Raw genomic sequence first — 16,461 nt, forward strand, 5'->3', positions numbered from 1 at the left:
AGTCATGCCAGAGTTCAGGCTTGTGCGGGGATGCTTCAGTTCATGCTACTGCTTCTCCTGCTTCTGGTTTAAACCTGGCATGAAAAGAACAATTTGCTCCCTGTTAACGACGCCTGTTAATGTTCCTCTCTCTGTCCACTTCCCTCGTTTTGTGGCGCTTCATGGGAGCAGGTGGAGTACATGTTTAAGTTTCCAGGCAGGGGTCCATCCTTGTGTTTTTAAGCATCAGAAATACTCATTTTGGTTTCCGCCTTCTCTTCTCTTCTCTTTCTCCCTGTCTCTGTCGCTGTCTGCAGGGTTCCTGGGGCTCAGGGAAGGACCAGTGCAGTCGAGACCTCCTGGTCTCCTCAATCTTTGCTGCAGCCAGCCGCAAAAGAAAGAAGTCAAAGGAGAAGCCGCAGCCTAGCAGCTCAGATGATGAACTGGACGCTGTGTTCCCCAAAAAGGAGATCCCTGGCCAGAAGCCGAACCACCACGGCCTGCAGACTGAGGTACAGAGCGAGACTCGCCCTAGCCTCAACACAAAACCCAACGCAAAGCAACCAGTACGAGCAGAGGAGAGGAAAGAGAACGGGAGAACCGTGGAGCTCACACCTAAAGCCAAGAGAGAGCATAGAAACTCCTTATTCCTGAAGGAGAAGACTCCACCCAGACACCACTCACCTTCCCCCTCCCCAAAAATCTACCAAACAGCTCCTCAGGCGAAATCCTCCTTGTCGGATCCGCCGTCCCTGCTTGATGAAAACACCTCAGACCTCGGGACCATGAGCTCTGGGGCGTCGGTGCCACGTTCAAGACCGAAAAAGTGGACTGCAGGAGCGCCCGCTGATCTTACTGCAGGAGCATGTGTTGGACTGGGAGCAGGTCTAGGGGCGTCTGCCGGCGCAGAGGTGAGCTCCATCACCTCAGACTACTCCACAACTTCTTCCATCACATTCTTGACTGGAGCTGAATCCAGCGCGCTCAGTCCAGAGCTGCAGGGCGGCGAGGAGGCAGATGACGAACGCAGTGAGCTCATTAGCGAGGGACGACCCATGGAGACAGACAGTGAGAGCGACTTCCCGGTTTTTGCCCCAGGCGGAGGCAGCAGCCAGTCTACACCCTGCCCAGAGCAGAGTCTGGAAAAGACTGAACCAAGAGGAGGTGGAGGAGCTGAGGGGATCACCACGCCAAAACTGGAAGCGCGGCGCCTTTTCGCGTCACACAGGATGATTGAGTGCGACACCCTCTCCAGGAGGTGGTCCCTGAGACAGAAAACAGACAGCGAATCATCAGTGGAGGGCGTAGCTGGGAGTGGGGAGCGTAGCGAGGGAAGAGCGGACTCATCCACCCGTCTCTCTCGAGTCCTGGAGGTGATGAAAAAAGGGCGGTCTACAAGCAGCCTCAGCTCGTCCTCACGAAGCGAGTCGGAGCGTTCCGAACCAGCCTGGCACCTTAAGATCACCGAGCGGCTCAAATTCAGGTTACGCACATCCGCTGATGACATGTTCACCGACAAGAGCCGAACTCCGGACGCTCGCGGGAAAAAGAAAAACATCCGCCGGAGGCACACCATGGGCGGGCAGAGAGACTTCGCCGAGCTGGCGGTCATCAACGACTGGAGGGAGCAGGGCGGGGTGGACCAGGCGGCCGAACTGTCAGCTCTGGACCGCCTCAAGCCCAGATGTTCCTCTCAGGACTTCTCCATCCGGGACTGGATCGCTCGCGAGCGGTGCAGAGGCTCTGATTCGAGCGGTGAGGTTGCGCCCAAAGCCGTCCCTGAGGATGATCACCCAGACGCCCAGGACGTAGCTCCTGAAAGACCTCCTCCTTCTGCGTCCCCGGGCGCACAGCCGCTAGCAGGGGAGCAGCTTAACGGTAGCGGGCTGCAAGGCAAAAACAAAGGCAGCCTCGGTGCTGACGCTCACCCACACAAACTGTCTGGAGCACAAGTTGTCCGCTCACGGTTCTACCAGTATCTGTGAAACGGCAGGCGTGGTCTTGTCCGGTGTGTCTGAGAGGATTAGAAACAGAGTATGAATGCGTTAAAGTATGAATGTGGGTATTTTAGCGAAGGTTACTGCACAATATTTTTCTACATAGTGTACTTTATGTATCTACTGTACATACTGTGTATAGGCTCATGTGATTGTTACTGGAATAATGCTGAAGAGATGATGTGTGTAATTTCCACTGACTTGTTGGCCATACTGGAACAGACGTGGAAAAAAAAAACTCTTGACTTCCTCCTGCAAGATGGAAACATACAAACGCAAGAATGTGACTTTGCAGATGATGTGTGGTGTTAATAGGACATAAACAGACTGAAGAATGCAGGAGGAAGCCTTTTTTCAAGGAATCATGGATCAGTTCTTCCTATTATAAGCGGTATGAAGAATGTATTACTCTCTTTGGACTAACACTAGTTGGTTGTGACAATGTTGTCATTTTCAAAACAACATGTATGTGTTTTTTCTTTTCTTTTTTTTTTTTTTTGCCTGTACTTGAAGTATGTGGATGTAACTGAGAGCTGCTTTCTGAGCTGGGTGCTGTGGGAAGTTTGTGTTTTCACAGTACACTCACAACAGCCAGATATTAGCTCAAAGGACCGGAGGATTTATTATAGTTTTATTAAAGACTGAATAATAAAATAAAAACAAACAGTAATGAAATGCTGATACTAGAGTATGTAATGCTTGGTACAGTAGTTTTTATTTCCAAAAACTTTGTCCAGTTATAGCCCAAAAAGTCAGTTTTTACATATGTGTGAATTCTTTTTATCTCAAAAAGAAAAAGTGCCTCTTTGTTTTTTGTTTTTACCGACAGTTTCTAGGAGAAAATAACGTCACAGGCATTCCAGAGAAGGTTTGTTTTGTGGTCTTTCACAGCGACATCAGAGCGTCCAACTTCATATGTCTGTGTCTATGTTTCGTTATAGTTTTACTCCCCTTTCTGTATCTTTTCAAGTGCAGTAAAATGCATGGGCGCTTAAAACCTGGGAGAAAAAAACCCCAACAAACTTTATCTGTAAAACTGCATGAGACATTGTTTTCTGAAATGGTGAACATGGCAACACATGGGTGCAATGCCCTCCCTCAACAAACACTGGAAATAAATAATCTTTATTAGATCCTTGTGTCAGTTTGCTGTCATTGTTTTTCACCCTAGAAACATTTGTAAAGAATAAAAAGAAGTCTTAATCTTTGCCAAAGTATTTATTTTTATGCTTTGTGTTTTTCTGACAAAGGGTCTCATTGATTGAGTGAAAGTAGCCTGATGCTTAGTTTACTGCAGTAATAGAAAAGTAAATATGCACATAAAATGATAATAATTGGAATCAGTGTGTGGCTGACGGGTAATTCAGAGGTACTTCTCCATTTCATCACCTTGAAATGTTAGAAATAGTCCACCTGGCTGCAGTTCAACATCCCGGTATTACTTTAATTTTATAAGTTGAGTATGACATGACATGCTGATGTGAATAATAAGAAAGTAAGTATAGTTTTTATTATAGTACACATTGTCATTACTACTTGAGTACTGGATGGGAGTGGATTGCACTTTGTGACAAAAAAAACAAACAAACTAAATCCATCCAATTCATATTTATGATCATTTTTAAGGTATTGGGACATTAAATATTTAAGTATTCCAGGTAGTGTCTTAGTAATATATACAGTGGGTACGGAAACTATTCAGACCCCTTTAAATTTTTCACTCTTTGTTAAATTGCAGCCATTTTCCAAAAATCAAAAAGGTTCATTTTATTTCTCAGTAATGTACACTCAGCACCCCATCTTGACCGAAAAAAAAACAGAAATGTAGAAACTTTTGCAAATTTATTAAAAAAGAAAAACTGAAATATCACATGGTCATAAGTATTCAGACCCTTTGCCGTGACACTCATATTTAACTCAGGTGCTGTTTCTGTTTCTTCTGATCATCCCTGAGATGGTTCTACACCTATATTTGAGTCCAGCTGTGTTTGATTATACTGATTGGACTTGATTAGGAAAGCCACACACCTGTCTATATAAGACCTTACAGCTCACAGTGCATGTCAGAGCAAATGAGAATCATGAGGTCAAAGGAACTGCCTGAAGAGCTCAGAGACAGAATTGTGGCAAGGCACAGATCTGGCCAAGGTTACAAAAAAATTTCTGCTGCACTTAAGGTTCCTAAGAGCACAGTGGCCTCCATAATCCTCAAATGGAAGACGTTTGGGACGACCAGAACCCTTCCTAGAGCTGGCCGTCCGGCCAAACTGAGCTATCGGGGGAGAAGAGCCTTGGTGAGAGAGGTAAAGAAGAACCCAAAGGTCACTGTGGCTGAGCTCCAGAGATGCAGTCGGGAGATGGGAGAAAGTTGTAGTAAGTCAACCATCACTGCAGCAATCCACCAGTCGGGGCTTTATGGCAGAGTGGCCCGACGGAAGCCTCTCCTCAGTGCAAGACACATGAAAGCCGCATGGAGTTTGCTAAAAAACACCTGAAGGACTCCAAGATGGTGATAAATAAGATCCTCTGGTCTGATGAGACCAAGATAGAACTTTTTGGCCTTAATTCTAAGCGGTATGTGTGGAGAAAACCAGGCACTGCTCATCACCTGTCCAATACAGTCTCAACAGTGAAGCATGGTGGTGGCAGCATCATGCTGTGGGGGTGTTTTTCAGCTGCAGGGACAGGACGACTGGTTGCAATCGAGGGAAAGATGAATGCGGCCAAGTACAGGGATATCCTGGACGAAAACCTTTTCCAGAGTGCTCTGGACCTCAGACTGGGCCGAAGGTTTACCTTCCAACAAGACAATGACCCTAAGCACACCGCTAAAATAACGAAGGAGTGGCTTCACAACAACTCCGTGGCTGTTCTTGAATGGCCCAGCCAGAGCCCTGACTTAAACCCAACTGAGCATCTCTGGAGAGACCTGAAAATGGCTGTCCACCAACGTTTACCATCCAACCTGACAGAACTGGAGAGGATCTGCAAGGAGGAATGGCAGAGGATACCCAAATCCAGATGTGAAAAACTTGTTGCATCTTTCCCAAAACGACTCATGGCTGTATTAGATCAAAAGGGTGCTTCTACTAAATACTGAGCAAAGGGTCTGAATACTTATGACCATGTGATATTTCAGTTTTTCTTTTTTAATAAATTTGCAAAAATTTCTACATTTCTGTTTTTTTTTTCTGTCAAGATGGGGTGCTGAGTGTACATTACTGAGAAATAAAATGAACTTTTTTGATTTTTGGAAAATGGCTGCAATGAAACGAAGAGTGAAAAATTTAAAGGGGTCTGAATACTTTCCGTACCCACTGTAATTTACTGGTTTAGAGAATAACTTTTTTTAACGTGGTAGTAAACAAACAAAGCTTCACTGTGTATCAACATTGTGTTTTCCTTTTTGAGACTGATCAAACTAAATGACCGAGGTCAGTGAATCTATCAGATCCTGGAGGTTTATTCACCACCTGAAGATTATTTTTCATTAAACACCTGCTGTTTGTTCTCTCAGGTGAACACAAACATCAACTTGAATCCTCGTGATGTGACAGTCCGCCACAGGAAAAACTCAGAAGGCCTGATTCTCAAATCTCTTGCTTGACAAAAAGTCTCTGGCTGTTTTCAATCAGTGCGAGGCGGCTGAACTGGCTGGAAGTGTTTGGGGGCTTGCTGACAGTATTTTGAAAAGTAATTTTTTAAATAAATAAATTTAAATAAATTTGGATTTCAGAATAAAGAGGGTACTAAACAAGAGCAGATGTATGTATGAATAACACTTTTATGTGTCCCGGGTGTTGTTTCTGGGAATGTGGCCGTTAAACAAATAAAAAATATATTTATAGTCTTTTTTTCCCTTTTTTATGTGCTGAAGGCTTTGAAACATCAGTTTGATCATCATATGGAGATGAATTTAACAGAAAATATAATTGATAAGTTGAATTGATAAATAAATGAGAATAAAATATACTTCTAGTGTGAAAGAGTAATAGTAAAATGTATTGATTGTTTTATTTATAGAGGACAGCGCTCATTAATCTGCATGGACATAAACTTCACTATAAACATCAGTTCTCTCAAGACAGTTAAAGCAGACTACTACACATCGATAGCATAAGAATCATGGAAAGTTACTACTGTATGTGTAGATTTCACAGTCTATGGTAGATTTATATTTTTATTCTTGTTTTGGCGCCATCTGGTGGTATCATTAAGTAGCCACCATGTCTGCCACTTACAATAATAATACACTTTATTGATATATTAGCCTTCACAGCCTTTACATTAAAAAAAACCTTAATTTAAACAATTGAATAAATTCCAGCAAATAAAATATAGAGAATAAAATGGATTAAATGCCCTGAATAAAATTAAATAAGATATAAAATAAAGCACATAAAAATACAGAAACTATAATATATATATATCAGATTACCTACGTACATTTAAATTTAAATTAATGATTTAACTATTCAACACTTCAAACCCTACCCATTGTAACTTGAGAAAAATGTCAATAAATAAATAAATAAATAATAAAACGTTGTTCTGATAAAACTCGACAGTGACGAAGACGTTAATAGAGATTTAAAACTACAAAATACTGTGTGAATTGAACGAATGAAATATTTAACCCTTTATCACAGTGTCTGGCATCATCACGCGCACATTCCCACGTAGTGAAAATGGAATTTTGCTAACGAGCTGCCTCGTGCTGTCGGAGTGACATAACGTGAACGTGAACACTAGTCTGTGTTTGTCCGGAGAGCTCGAGACAGAATTCATCGTCAGCAGCAGCAGCAGCAGCTGAGAGTGAGCGAGCTGCAGCCTCAGACCTCCACCTGACATCTTTAACCCTCATACACCCAAGGTAAGGGAGTTTTCATTTAATGGCTAATGGGACTAAAATGTAGCATCAACAAGATAAATGTTTTATGTAACTCTCTGCACTGATTATTGTTTTGAACTTGTTTTCCTCCTGGTTTTATCCTCTATGGGCCTAATTATATTTCACCACTGCAGTTTTGTATTCAACATAAGGCTGAAGTCTCTTGAGAAGCTATTCAATATAATGTTTATTGTATTTACTGTTACATAGTTGAAGCAGAAGCAGCCTATTGGCCTGTGTGTGTGTGCAGGTACACCTGTTACATGAAACCAGAAGAACAGGTGTGGCAACATGTGATGTAAACTAGACAAAAGAAAAAGATGTAAAGAGACAAAGGAAAAGGTCATGATCAGCTGCCCAGTGAATGCAAAGAGAGAGAGTTTTCTGGCATGTTTTTCACCCCTGTCTCATTTTACAAAACTAGTCGCTTAAAATGTAAATATGTTTAAGGTATGAAAAAGTAGCAGGACAGCACCCTCCATGATCTGAAGTAAGTGAGGTAATTAACCCCAAAAAGGCCAAATTATTATATGGTTTAATCCTGTAACAAAAAGCACAAAACATTTCATTCACAATTTAAATCACTTCAAGCTTCAAACAGCATACTTGGATAGCAACATGACATACACAACAAGCCTTCACCCAGATGCTGTATAAATTATAATAATAATATAATAATAATTTAGTGAGCCGGCTGTCAGGTGCGAGGAAGAAGGTTTTCAGAGACTGATGAAGTTTTACACAGCAAAGTTTTAATGAGACTTGGCCAAAAAAAAAACAGTGTCATGTTTATCCAAAGCGACTTATAATTGGTATATATGTCAGAAGTCGCACGCCTCTGGAGCAACTAGGTGTCTTGCTCAGGGACGCATTGGTGGATGTCACAGTGGGACTTGAACCCGGGTCTCCCACACCAGATGCATGTGTCTTATCTTTTGGTCCCTTTTTATGTTTCTGGCTTCTCGCTACTTCCTGTAGGCTTCCCTCTTAGGTCATCTTCAGATGGCCTTAACCTAGAACGACAAATCTGTCTGATGTTTAGACTCCAGTGTTACGTCTAATTTATGGAGCCATTAAGTTTGTAAACATTCTTGTCAGATGCAACATTGCCAGACGCCTGAGCTACTGTCTCTCCCTAATCAGTCCAACTGTTGTCTCTCTAACAAGGACAGTTACATAAGGGAAAAAGCTACAGTTGGTGAACACTTGTGGGGACAGCTAATGACTCCTAGCTAGACCTGTCTTACCTTTCCCTGTTACAAGGTAGCAACACCCTAAAACAATCAACTATTTTCCTGTAAAGGGGACCGTAATTTACAAAATGAACATCATGCTGTATTGAAGAAGACTTGAAACTAGCGATTGAGACCATAAACTTTTTAGGAAAGTGTTTACTGAGGTAAAAAAAATCAAGTGAGAAGAAGGGTCAATTTACAATGACTTGAAGCTCATGAACACACTGAAGTCGGAAGAACAGCTCTCCGTTTGAGGAGCGTGTGAATGCAGCATTAGTGCAACACTTAAAAGGCTTTACACAACCTGCAACCTGTAAACTTAATATGCGTCTACCTTTCAGCTTCTATAATCTTCCCGCCTGTCCTGAAGGAACGATGTCCGCTGTCTACCTTCTCCTCCTGCTGCTCCCTCTGGTGTCCGCACAGACCTATCGCTGGGGGCCCTGTCCTACTCCGAAGGTGCAGCCCAACTTCAACCTCCAACAGGTAAAAAAAAAAAAAAAAAACATTAATTCATGCACACATTACACACAGATATACTGTCAGATCTAACGGTATCTCTCTGTTGACAGTATCTGGGCAGGTGGTATGAGATCGAGAAACTCCCTGCTTCCTTCGAGAGAGGAAAGTGCATCGAGGCCAACTACGCCGTGAGGAAAGACGGTACCATTCAGGTGCTGAACTCTCAGTTCTAGTGAGTATTGGTGGGTTTTTATTATTGATTTTGACTTGATGTTGAGTATCAGAAATTCCTGCACCCGTGTACATGATCTTTACAACTTTACTGACTTTTTCTCTCGCTCTTTGCTCCGTTAAAGGACTAGTTCAACATTTTCAGAAATACGCCTCTTCTTTTTCTTGCTGAGAGTTAGGTGAGAAGGTCAGTGCCAAACCATGAAACCTATATAAAAGAAGTGGATGTAGCCACCGTGACGTCACCCACTGGTTTGTGGATTACTGTTTTCAAGCTTCAAGTTTGGCATTTTGGCAGACGCGACCTTATTTGGAAGGTGGCGCTAGCTAGCATGGTTAGCAAGGTGCATCTGTAATTTATGTTAACTGAGATATTAGCTAGAAAAACAGGCTCAAAACAAAATGTACTTACCAGAAGAAATTAACAGACGACTCCTGAGTGTCTTTTAGTACAACCCAACACTGAGCAAGATATTTTTAGGCAACCATACCGTTACAGTTAACTTCCACGAACTGAAAACACACTTTGAAAGATTCATAGTTCTTAAACACAGACAGCACCCAAAAACAAGTTCAGGGTTAGTTAAATGTACACATTGCAGTGGATCCAAGTCGCCACTATACTGATTGACAGGTCTCCATGGACAAGACAGCCCCGCCCTAAAGCCTCCCCTGCTTTATCGTTTGTTTTCCTCTAAATGGGATCATAATTTACTAAATAAACACCATGCTGTGTTGAAGAAGACTTGAAACTAGCGACTGAGACCATAAACCCATCAGGAAAGTGTTTACTGAGCTAATAAATCAAGTGTAGACGTAGGGTCAGTTTGTTATAAGCTTACATACAATCTGACTTTCTTTTGCAACCAGTGGAGTCGCCCTCTGCTGGCAGTTAGAAAGAATGCAGGTTTAAGACAGTTCCACGTTGGCTTCACTTTTCAGACCCACCTGTGTCACTCTCATGTCTGCACGCTATACTGTATATAAAGCAAGAGCCAGCAGCTGGTTAGCTTTGTTATGCTGGTTTTGCACATTACCTGTTTATGTAAGTAACTATGTATTGTTTTTATTTTTATGTTAAATATTTCTGTTCTGTGTGTGTAGCGTAAATGAGGCAGCAGCTTTAATTTCATTGTGTTTTAGAATGACAAATAAATTTAACCTGAACCTTGACACAACTAGCCTGCCCGAAGGGAACAAAATGTAGCCTACCAGCAACTCTAAAGCTATAAAACGATTTGTACAAAATTAATTTTTTCGGGATTCTGAAGATGTGAAATCCGTGTGCCGTGAATCAATGATTAATTTATAGGGCTCATATTGAAACAGACATTACAAAGTGCTTTTACAGTTCAGGAGAACATTTTCAGATTACTGACACATGGAAATACAGATTGAAATAGTGGCTCAAATGTAAATAAAATTGCATTACTCAAATAATAGTTTTATATGACGGAATAAATAATTTGTTCTGGTAGTGGCACAACTGTGGTTGACGTATTATCAGACAGGAAAGACTGCAGACAAAACCTTCTGTGTGCTGGGAGATGATTGACAATTGATTCTGTGAAAATGTGTTACGGGTGGATTTTTTTTTACTAATATTTTTTGTTCCCCTCTTGAAAACTTTGCATGTACGTCTGCTGATTTGGGGAATCCCTCATATTAGTTTAATAAAGTTAAATGAATTGTCTCTTTGTCTTTTTCTCTCAGTAAGGACAAGGTGAGGTTAGCAGAAGGGACAGCAGTGGTTCAAGACCCGAGAGAACCTGCCAAACTTGGAGTCGGCTTCTCGTATTGTAAGTCCTCTTCTTCATCGTATCTCTTCATATGATTCTGTCGACTTTGCTGTTGTCTTCTTAGACTGCCTTCTTCCTCTTCTCATTCTTTTTCTTCTTGTCTTGCTTTTTATTGTTATAAGCAAGGCAATTATAATTCTAAAATCATTATATAGTTAGTTACAAAATTGTACAAATTCCCTTAAGGCTCATTTGAGCTCTTAACCAGCCTGAATACCTTGTGAATGATGATATATCAGCTGACACATGATGCAGCAGCCTCAGAGCATTTGCAATGTAATTGAGCATGTCTGCCTGTGAATCACTATTAATCAGGACATGTTTATGGCCTTTTCCAGTCGTTTGAACATTACATCACTGGTATAGTTTTTAATGTGACCCAGACTCAATCTGCCCTCTCTCACGCAGGACTTCTACTGTGAGCCATGGTGAGCGTTAGGGTTAGTTTAAATCTTAACTTATCTTCATGTTAAGATTTAAACTTACCCTAACGCTGGCCTGGCCCCAATATGTGTCTTTGTAAATTAATTTAAAAACTCTGCTTTAGAAATAATGATAATCATCATCATGATCATCATCTCTTTTTACCAGTTGCTCCCTACAGCCCCTACTGGATTCTGACCACCGACTACGCCAGCCTGTCCGTTGTGTATTCTTGCACGGAAATCCTCCGACTGTTCCATGTCGAATACGCCTGGATCCTCAGCCGGACACGCTTCCCACCTACAGAGACCGTGAACTACGGCAGACAGCTCCTGCTCAACGAAGGTATCGACCTGTTTAGGATGAAGGCCACAGATCAGACGGGCTGCAAGGATAACTAGGGATTCGTGAAGACTTTACTGATGGGGCAAACATACTGGAGTCCAAATGTTAACGCTGGGGTGGGCAATGTTGGAGAAACTAGCAAGAGACAGCCACTTCTTGAAGGTAGCCAACTGAAGAAATCCCAAACCCCCTCCCTTCAGGCCTCCGTGCAAAGCCACTCCACTAAAACACATAACAGCATGCTGATCACAGTCCTGCGACAAATACCGAATGTTTAATAATTTTTTATGTCAGAACATTTATTGATTGCTGTCTGGATGTTAAGAGAATTTGAAAAAAATTAACAACAAATGCTTCTGAAATAAATTGCCCACCCCAGCTTTAAAATTAAATACACAATCTCCTCATCACCGGTGTCTTTAATTTTAAAATCCCATGTATCTGCATCTCACTGTTGCTGCCTTGTTCATTTTTCTTTTTGCATTTCAAAGATGCTGAAAAAGAAATTATGTAAGAAAAAAATCAATTTAAAAAGTGAAGTAAAATTGTATTGTACCTTGTATTTTTCAAACTGTCCCTCATATTCCTGACAAAACCCGTTGAATCTATATGTTACAGCAATGAATATATTGTAATAATTTAATTCTGTTTTAACCAAGAAGTTAAGTGTGTAAACTGCATTTTAATATTCTAGTAAGACATGTTACAATTTTGCAATGAAACAAACACACGCAGAAAACACGAGAGTGAGTTCTATGTTTATTAAAGTTACTCATGAAGCAGATGTTTGGTCACTCTTATCATTTATCTGGTGAGCTTTGTACCGACTCTTGATGCAGAGTAGACTCGAGGAATCTCATCATTATCTGTCCAAAATGAGAAGATATCCAAAGGTTTCACGGTAAAAGGTTACTGTGGGAAAGAAAACAGCTACTGTGGCATGTAGCCTATGACTGCTCATTGACCAAGAGCAGAAAGGTTGCACTGTTTAGGTCTCTGCTCTGATTGTTGCTGATTGCGAAGCACACAGAATCAATCAAACAAACCAAAACTGATTTGTGGCATGTAAGTTTGAGCACAAAATCCTCTCCAGTGGCAAAAATGTTGATTACAATTGGCTTGTCTGAACTTTTTCTCTGAAATCAAGCGAGAGAAAAAATGTATTCTCGGTGAAGTGCTAATCCGTGTAACATCATTAGTGAGAGGGCAAAGTGTGCACCTACAGGCACCTGGGAAGGACTTCTCTGTGTAAATACAGTATAATCTGGGCTTGGCGGTGTGTGTTTTTGTGTGTGTGTGTGTGTGGTGAAGGTCCACTGGCTCTTCCTCCGTTGAGCCTCACACACCACATTCAGCCAGCGGATGAACAGCAGCATCTCTCTGCACGGCTTCACAGACCTTTTACAGGTAAACATTTGCTAAAGTTTTGAATATCTAAATGTAGTTTTGCTCTCACAGCATGATGGTAAACATCAAAACAAGAGTTAAGGAATCATTTAACCATTGGGTTAAAAATATAGAGCATCACAGGCTGTTTGTTTATTTAGGAGGGCAAGATGAAGCTGTTGGTGTGGCTCAGTATTCTCCTCTGCCTCTTCGCTTGTCATTTTAATGGTGAGTTTCTCTTTTTATATACTTTAAAGTTTAATAGTCTCATGAAGGCAACAGTTTATGTGTTGCAATTGAAGTTTAGTTCATCTGTACAGTACAAACACGCAGAGTTGTAAAGTACTAAACCCCAATTTCATATATGCATACATGTGTATTAATAGCTGTGTGTAAGTCACATATAGGATTCTCCCAGATGTGCCGACGCTGCAACTATAGGAGAGCATATGTGCACAAAAGGACTCTGTCTGAGGAGGAATTCTTTTTGCTTCAGATTGTGTGTGCGTGTGCGTGTGTTTGTGTGTGTGTGTGAAATGGTTAGAAATAATATTTGAGGAGGGAGCAGGTATACTGCACTCCTCTGGGAGAAAGCTCAGTTTTCTGAGCTTGAATCCCGTCTTTGTACGTGAGAAGACTTGGAATGCTGGGAATGTTAATTTGTTCCTCTCTCTCTCCTCACAGACGCCAGAGTCATCCCAGAAGGAGGTACTACATCTCTTTTTTTTTTATAGATGCCTTCATATTTTGCAACAAGCACAAAATACCTCAGATATTACAGATAGATTTCCATCTCTTGCATTTCCTCTTCTGTTCTATTTAATTCTACCACGTGAAATCCAAAAATGAACAAGCTCTGTCTTTTGTTTTTTACTGTAATGAACACATTTTATACACAGTGAAGACATTGACACAATGGCCTCTAGCTGAAGTAAACAACCTGTTGCTCCAAAGTGAACGCTGGAAGAAACTGCATTGTTTTGTAAATGCAGGATATGCACTATATGTCCCGATTTAATTAGGGTATAATTAAAAAATAGTTTTCAAGGCTGATTTAAAAAGTTATTATTTTTTGTCATTAAACTGTCTAATTAAACATCTTTGGTTTTTGAAGGGAAAATTTTAAAGACTCAATATTTTGTTGGGTGCAACTGTACTTAAGTACCTCAAAAGATTTCAGTTGTATGCGAGTTTATACTACAGCTGTAGTTTGTTACTTTTCAGGTCAAGATTTTACATTAAAAAACACAAGCTTATAAAATAAAAAACAAGTAATAAAACAGTGGTTTTCCCAATTTGTTGACTTGTTGACAACTCTATAAACGATCCACTATTTCACAATAAAAGTCATAAAAAATGAAAGATTTGAATCAGAACTTTAGTTTTTCTTCTTTCCTCTCCCATTAATCATCGCACAACCCCTCAGATTTATCTTGTGACCCTTTGGAGGGACTCGACCCCCGTTGTTGGGAACCACTGGACTACACACACTAACTGTTTATAAAGTCATTAAAACTAATAATGTTATTAGTCCTTTTACATTTGATCCTGTGTCTATATTTTGCTGTACTTATGTAAGCAGGATTTTGAGTTCAAACAATAAAACAGCCTCAGCTGTAAATGTAAAGTTGCTCTCCTCCTTTCACCTACACATGCTGCAGGTTCACAGCCCTTCTCTGAAGGTTGTGCATAGGTATTCTGGGAATTTGTCAAAATGCTGGCTGAACTGACTGAACCTGAATGTTGGGCAGATTTAGAGAAGGTGTGACCAGTGTAACAACTAGTGGAAGGTGATTGTAACAGTATATGCTGAGAGTGGACTGAGCCTTTAAGTTGTCTCCTGTGACCTGCTGTGTGTCTTTAGTACCATATGATGAACCACCAGCTCTTCCCTACTGGCCCTATTCCACCACTGACTTCTGGAACTACGTTGAATACTTCAGATCCATCGGCGCCTACAACCACATCAACGAGATGGCGCGGGCCTTCTTCGCCCACCAGCACCTCGGGGACACCCTGGGATATGAGACCAATGAGGGACATGAGCACTGAAAGGGGGGCTGGAAGGAGCCAGGTGGGGCAGGAAGAGGGCAGGGAGGGAGCTGGTGAGATATCCTGATTAGATAAGAAGGAATACATGTCTTACTTTGACAGAAAGGAAATTAATTTAGACATTAAATGAGGCGATGGAAAGAGCACAGCAAGTATACCGCTGTTTGTAGAGTAGCCAAACATATAGAATACAAATGTAGAGTGAGTAGGCGTTTTGTAGGATTGTATAATATCAGCATGTAATAAATAAAACATTTCCCAAATATTAAATGATGTCTGTAAAATCTCTTCTTCTCAACCTTCTCCTTAATTTTATTATTTTTCTTCTTTTATCTTTTTCAAGAAATGGTTACTACTTTAAGGAAGCTTTATAATTAGAAAGTAAATACAGTGACTCTTGTTTCTTAAAATGTACAGCTATTATCACTGTCACTGTATCTGCCAATCCTCCTGTTACAAGGATATATTCTGTGAAGAATTTTTCAACATATTTATTTTGTTGGTGATAGACTTTAAATAAAGTAGAGACTTCACAATGCATTCTCTTATTACCTTGTTAGTGCACTTTGGTAATATAGTGTTACCCTTAATTCAGTCAGAGTTGCTATTAAAATTATTATTGATATATTATTGATCAATTTGTTATCAATTTTCTGGCCACGACTCTGTCCCTAGCTTAAAACAGAAAATACTGAGTGGTGAGTTTAAAATATTACAACAATTAAAATAGACATGCAATAAGAAAGTACATTTTCTCAACTACTGAACTCAACTACAATTATAACTTACTTGTACTTTACCGGAGTATTTTTCCTGTATGGTACTTTATACTTCTACTCCATTACATTTCAGAGGCAAATATTGCTTCTTCTTCTTCTTTCTGCATTTATTTGACAAGTTTAGGTACTAGTTACTTTTCAGGTCAAGATTTACATTAAAAAAACATGTAAGCTTGTAAAATACTTTAAAATATTAAACCAGTGGTTTCCAAACTTTTCGACTTGTCACACATGGGAACATTTTAGTAACTCTTCAAATTGTAAAATAAAATATTTAAAAATTGAAAGATTAGATAAAAGTACAAAACATGAAAACAGATGTGTAGCCTCTGAGAACTTTGTTATATCTGCTTTCCAACTGCATTAATCATCTCAGAACCCCTCAGATCTATCTGTTGACCCTTTGAAGGGATATGACCCCTAGGCTGGACTGAACCAAATAAATATTAACTCTCCTTAGATAAATAAAATCCTTTTCCTAAAATAGATAAAAACTAGCTCCACCTCCAGCAGCTACAGCAATAAAATGCTGCTCAAATATTAATGCATCAGAATTAACAATCTAATAATTTCATTTTCAATAATAAATCAGTCGGGAGACTCTTTACAGCAGAGTGAGTACTTTTACTTTTGAAACTGTAAGTATATTTTGTATTTAATGATTTTAAGTAAAGGATTTTAACTTCTGAAGTATTTATGTGTTGTTGTATTGGTCCGTTTACGTAAGTAAAATATCTGAATACTTGTTCCACGACTGATATAGTAAATATTTATTTATTTGGTTAATATTGCTATTATCAATTTCCTTTTTTTAAATCTTTTGTTATTATTTTTGTTATTATCAATTTCCTTAATTGTTAGGGATACTGCTCCTACTCCACT

The 16,461-nt window shown here is 40.2% G+C and overlaps 3 protein-coding genes across 3 annotated transcripts in view; all 3 read left to right on the plus strand.

Annotated features, from left to right (window-relative positions):
* Positions 1-3,182, plus strand: part of LOC119912428 (rho GTPase-activating protein 21-like) — a 42,697-nt gene extending 39,515 nt beyond the window's left edge. Inside the window, 1 exon segment of the mRNA XM_038731630.1 lies at positions 297-3,182. Coding sequence (XP_038587558.1) covers positions 297-1,964 — 1,668 coding nt within the window. The 3' untranslated portion in view covers positions 1,965-3,182.
* A 3,509-nt stretch (positions 3,183-6,691) lies between these two features.
* On the plus strand, positions 6,692-12,146 carry apodb (apolipoprotein Db). The gene is made up of 5 exons (XM_038731632.1): positions 6,692-6,849; positions 8,444-8,588; positions 8,675-8,796; positions 10,509-10,594; positions 11,186-12,146. Exons 2-5 carry the CDS (start codon positions 8,478-8,480, stop codon positions 11,416-11,418), a joined length of 552 nt encoding a protein of 183 aa, XP_038587560.1. The 5' UTR covers positions 6,692-6,849; positions 8,444-8,477; the 3' UTR covers positions 11,419-12,146.
* Positions 12,147-12,605: 459 nt separating this feature from the next.
* On the plus strand, positions 12,606-15,088 carry otos (otospiralin). Its single transcript, XM_038731638.1, has 4 exons — positions 12,606-12,769; positions 12,910-12,976; positions 13,433-13,456; positions 14,613-15,088. Exons 1-4 carry the CDS (start codon positions 12,725-12,727, stop codon positions 14,798-14,800), a joined length of 324 nt encoding a protein of 107 aa, XP_038587566.1. The 5' UTR covers positions 12,606-12,724; the 3' UTR covers positions 14,801-15,088.
* The last annotated feature ends 1,373 nt before the right edge of the window (positions 15,089-16,461 follow it).

This window comes from Micropterus salmoides, unplaced genomic scaffold, assembly GCF_014851395.1.
Source record: "Micropterus salmoides isolate LMB-PRFRI ecotype aquatic unplaced genomic scaffold, ASM1485139v1 Ms_hic_scaffold_1, whole genome shotgun sequence".
Taxonomy (NCBI): Eukaryota; Metazoa; Chordata; class Actinopteri; order Centrarchiformes; family Centrarchidae; genus Micropterus; species Micropterus salmoides.

Bases quoted from the DNA above. Each gene is read 5' to 3' on its own strand.
- apodb (XM_038731632.1), top strand. From the start codon at position 8,478: ATGTCCGCTGTCTACCTTCTCCTCCTGCTGCTCCCTCTGGTGTCCGCA. The intron at 8,589-8,674 runs GTAAAAAAAAAA...CTCTGTTGACAG, and splicing joins CCAACTTCAACCTCCAACAG to TATCTGGGCAGGTGGTATGA. The intron at 8,797-10,508 runs GTGAGTATTGGT...TTTTTCTCTCAG, and splicing joins GTGCTGAACTCTCAGTTCTA to TAAGGACAAGGTGAGGTTAG.
- otos (XM_038731638.1), top strand. From the start codon at position 12,725: ATGAACAGCAGCATCTCTCTGCACGGCTTCACAGACCTTTTACAG. The intron at 12,770-12,909 runs GTAAACATTTGC...TTGTTTATTTAG, and splicing joins GCTTCACAGACCTTTTACAG to GAGGGCAAGATGAAGCTGTT. The intron at 13,457-14,612 runs GTACTACATCTC...GTGTGTCTTTAG, and splicing joins CAGAGTCATCCCAGAAGGAG to TACCATATGATGAACCACCA.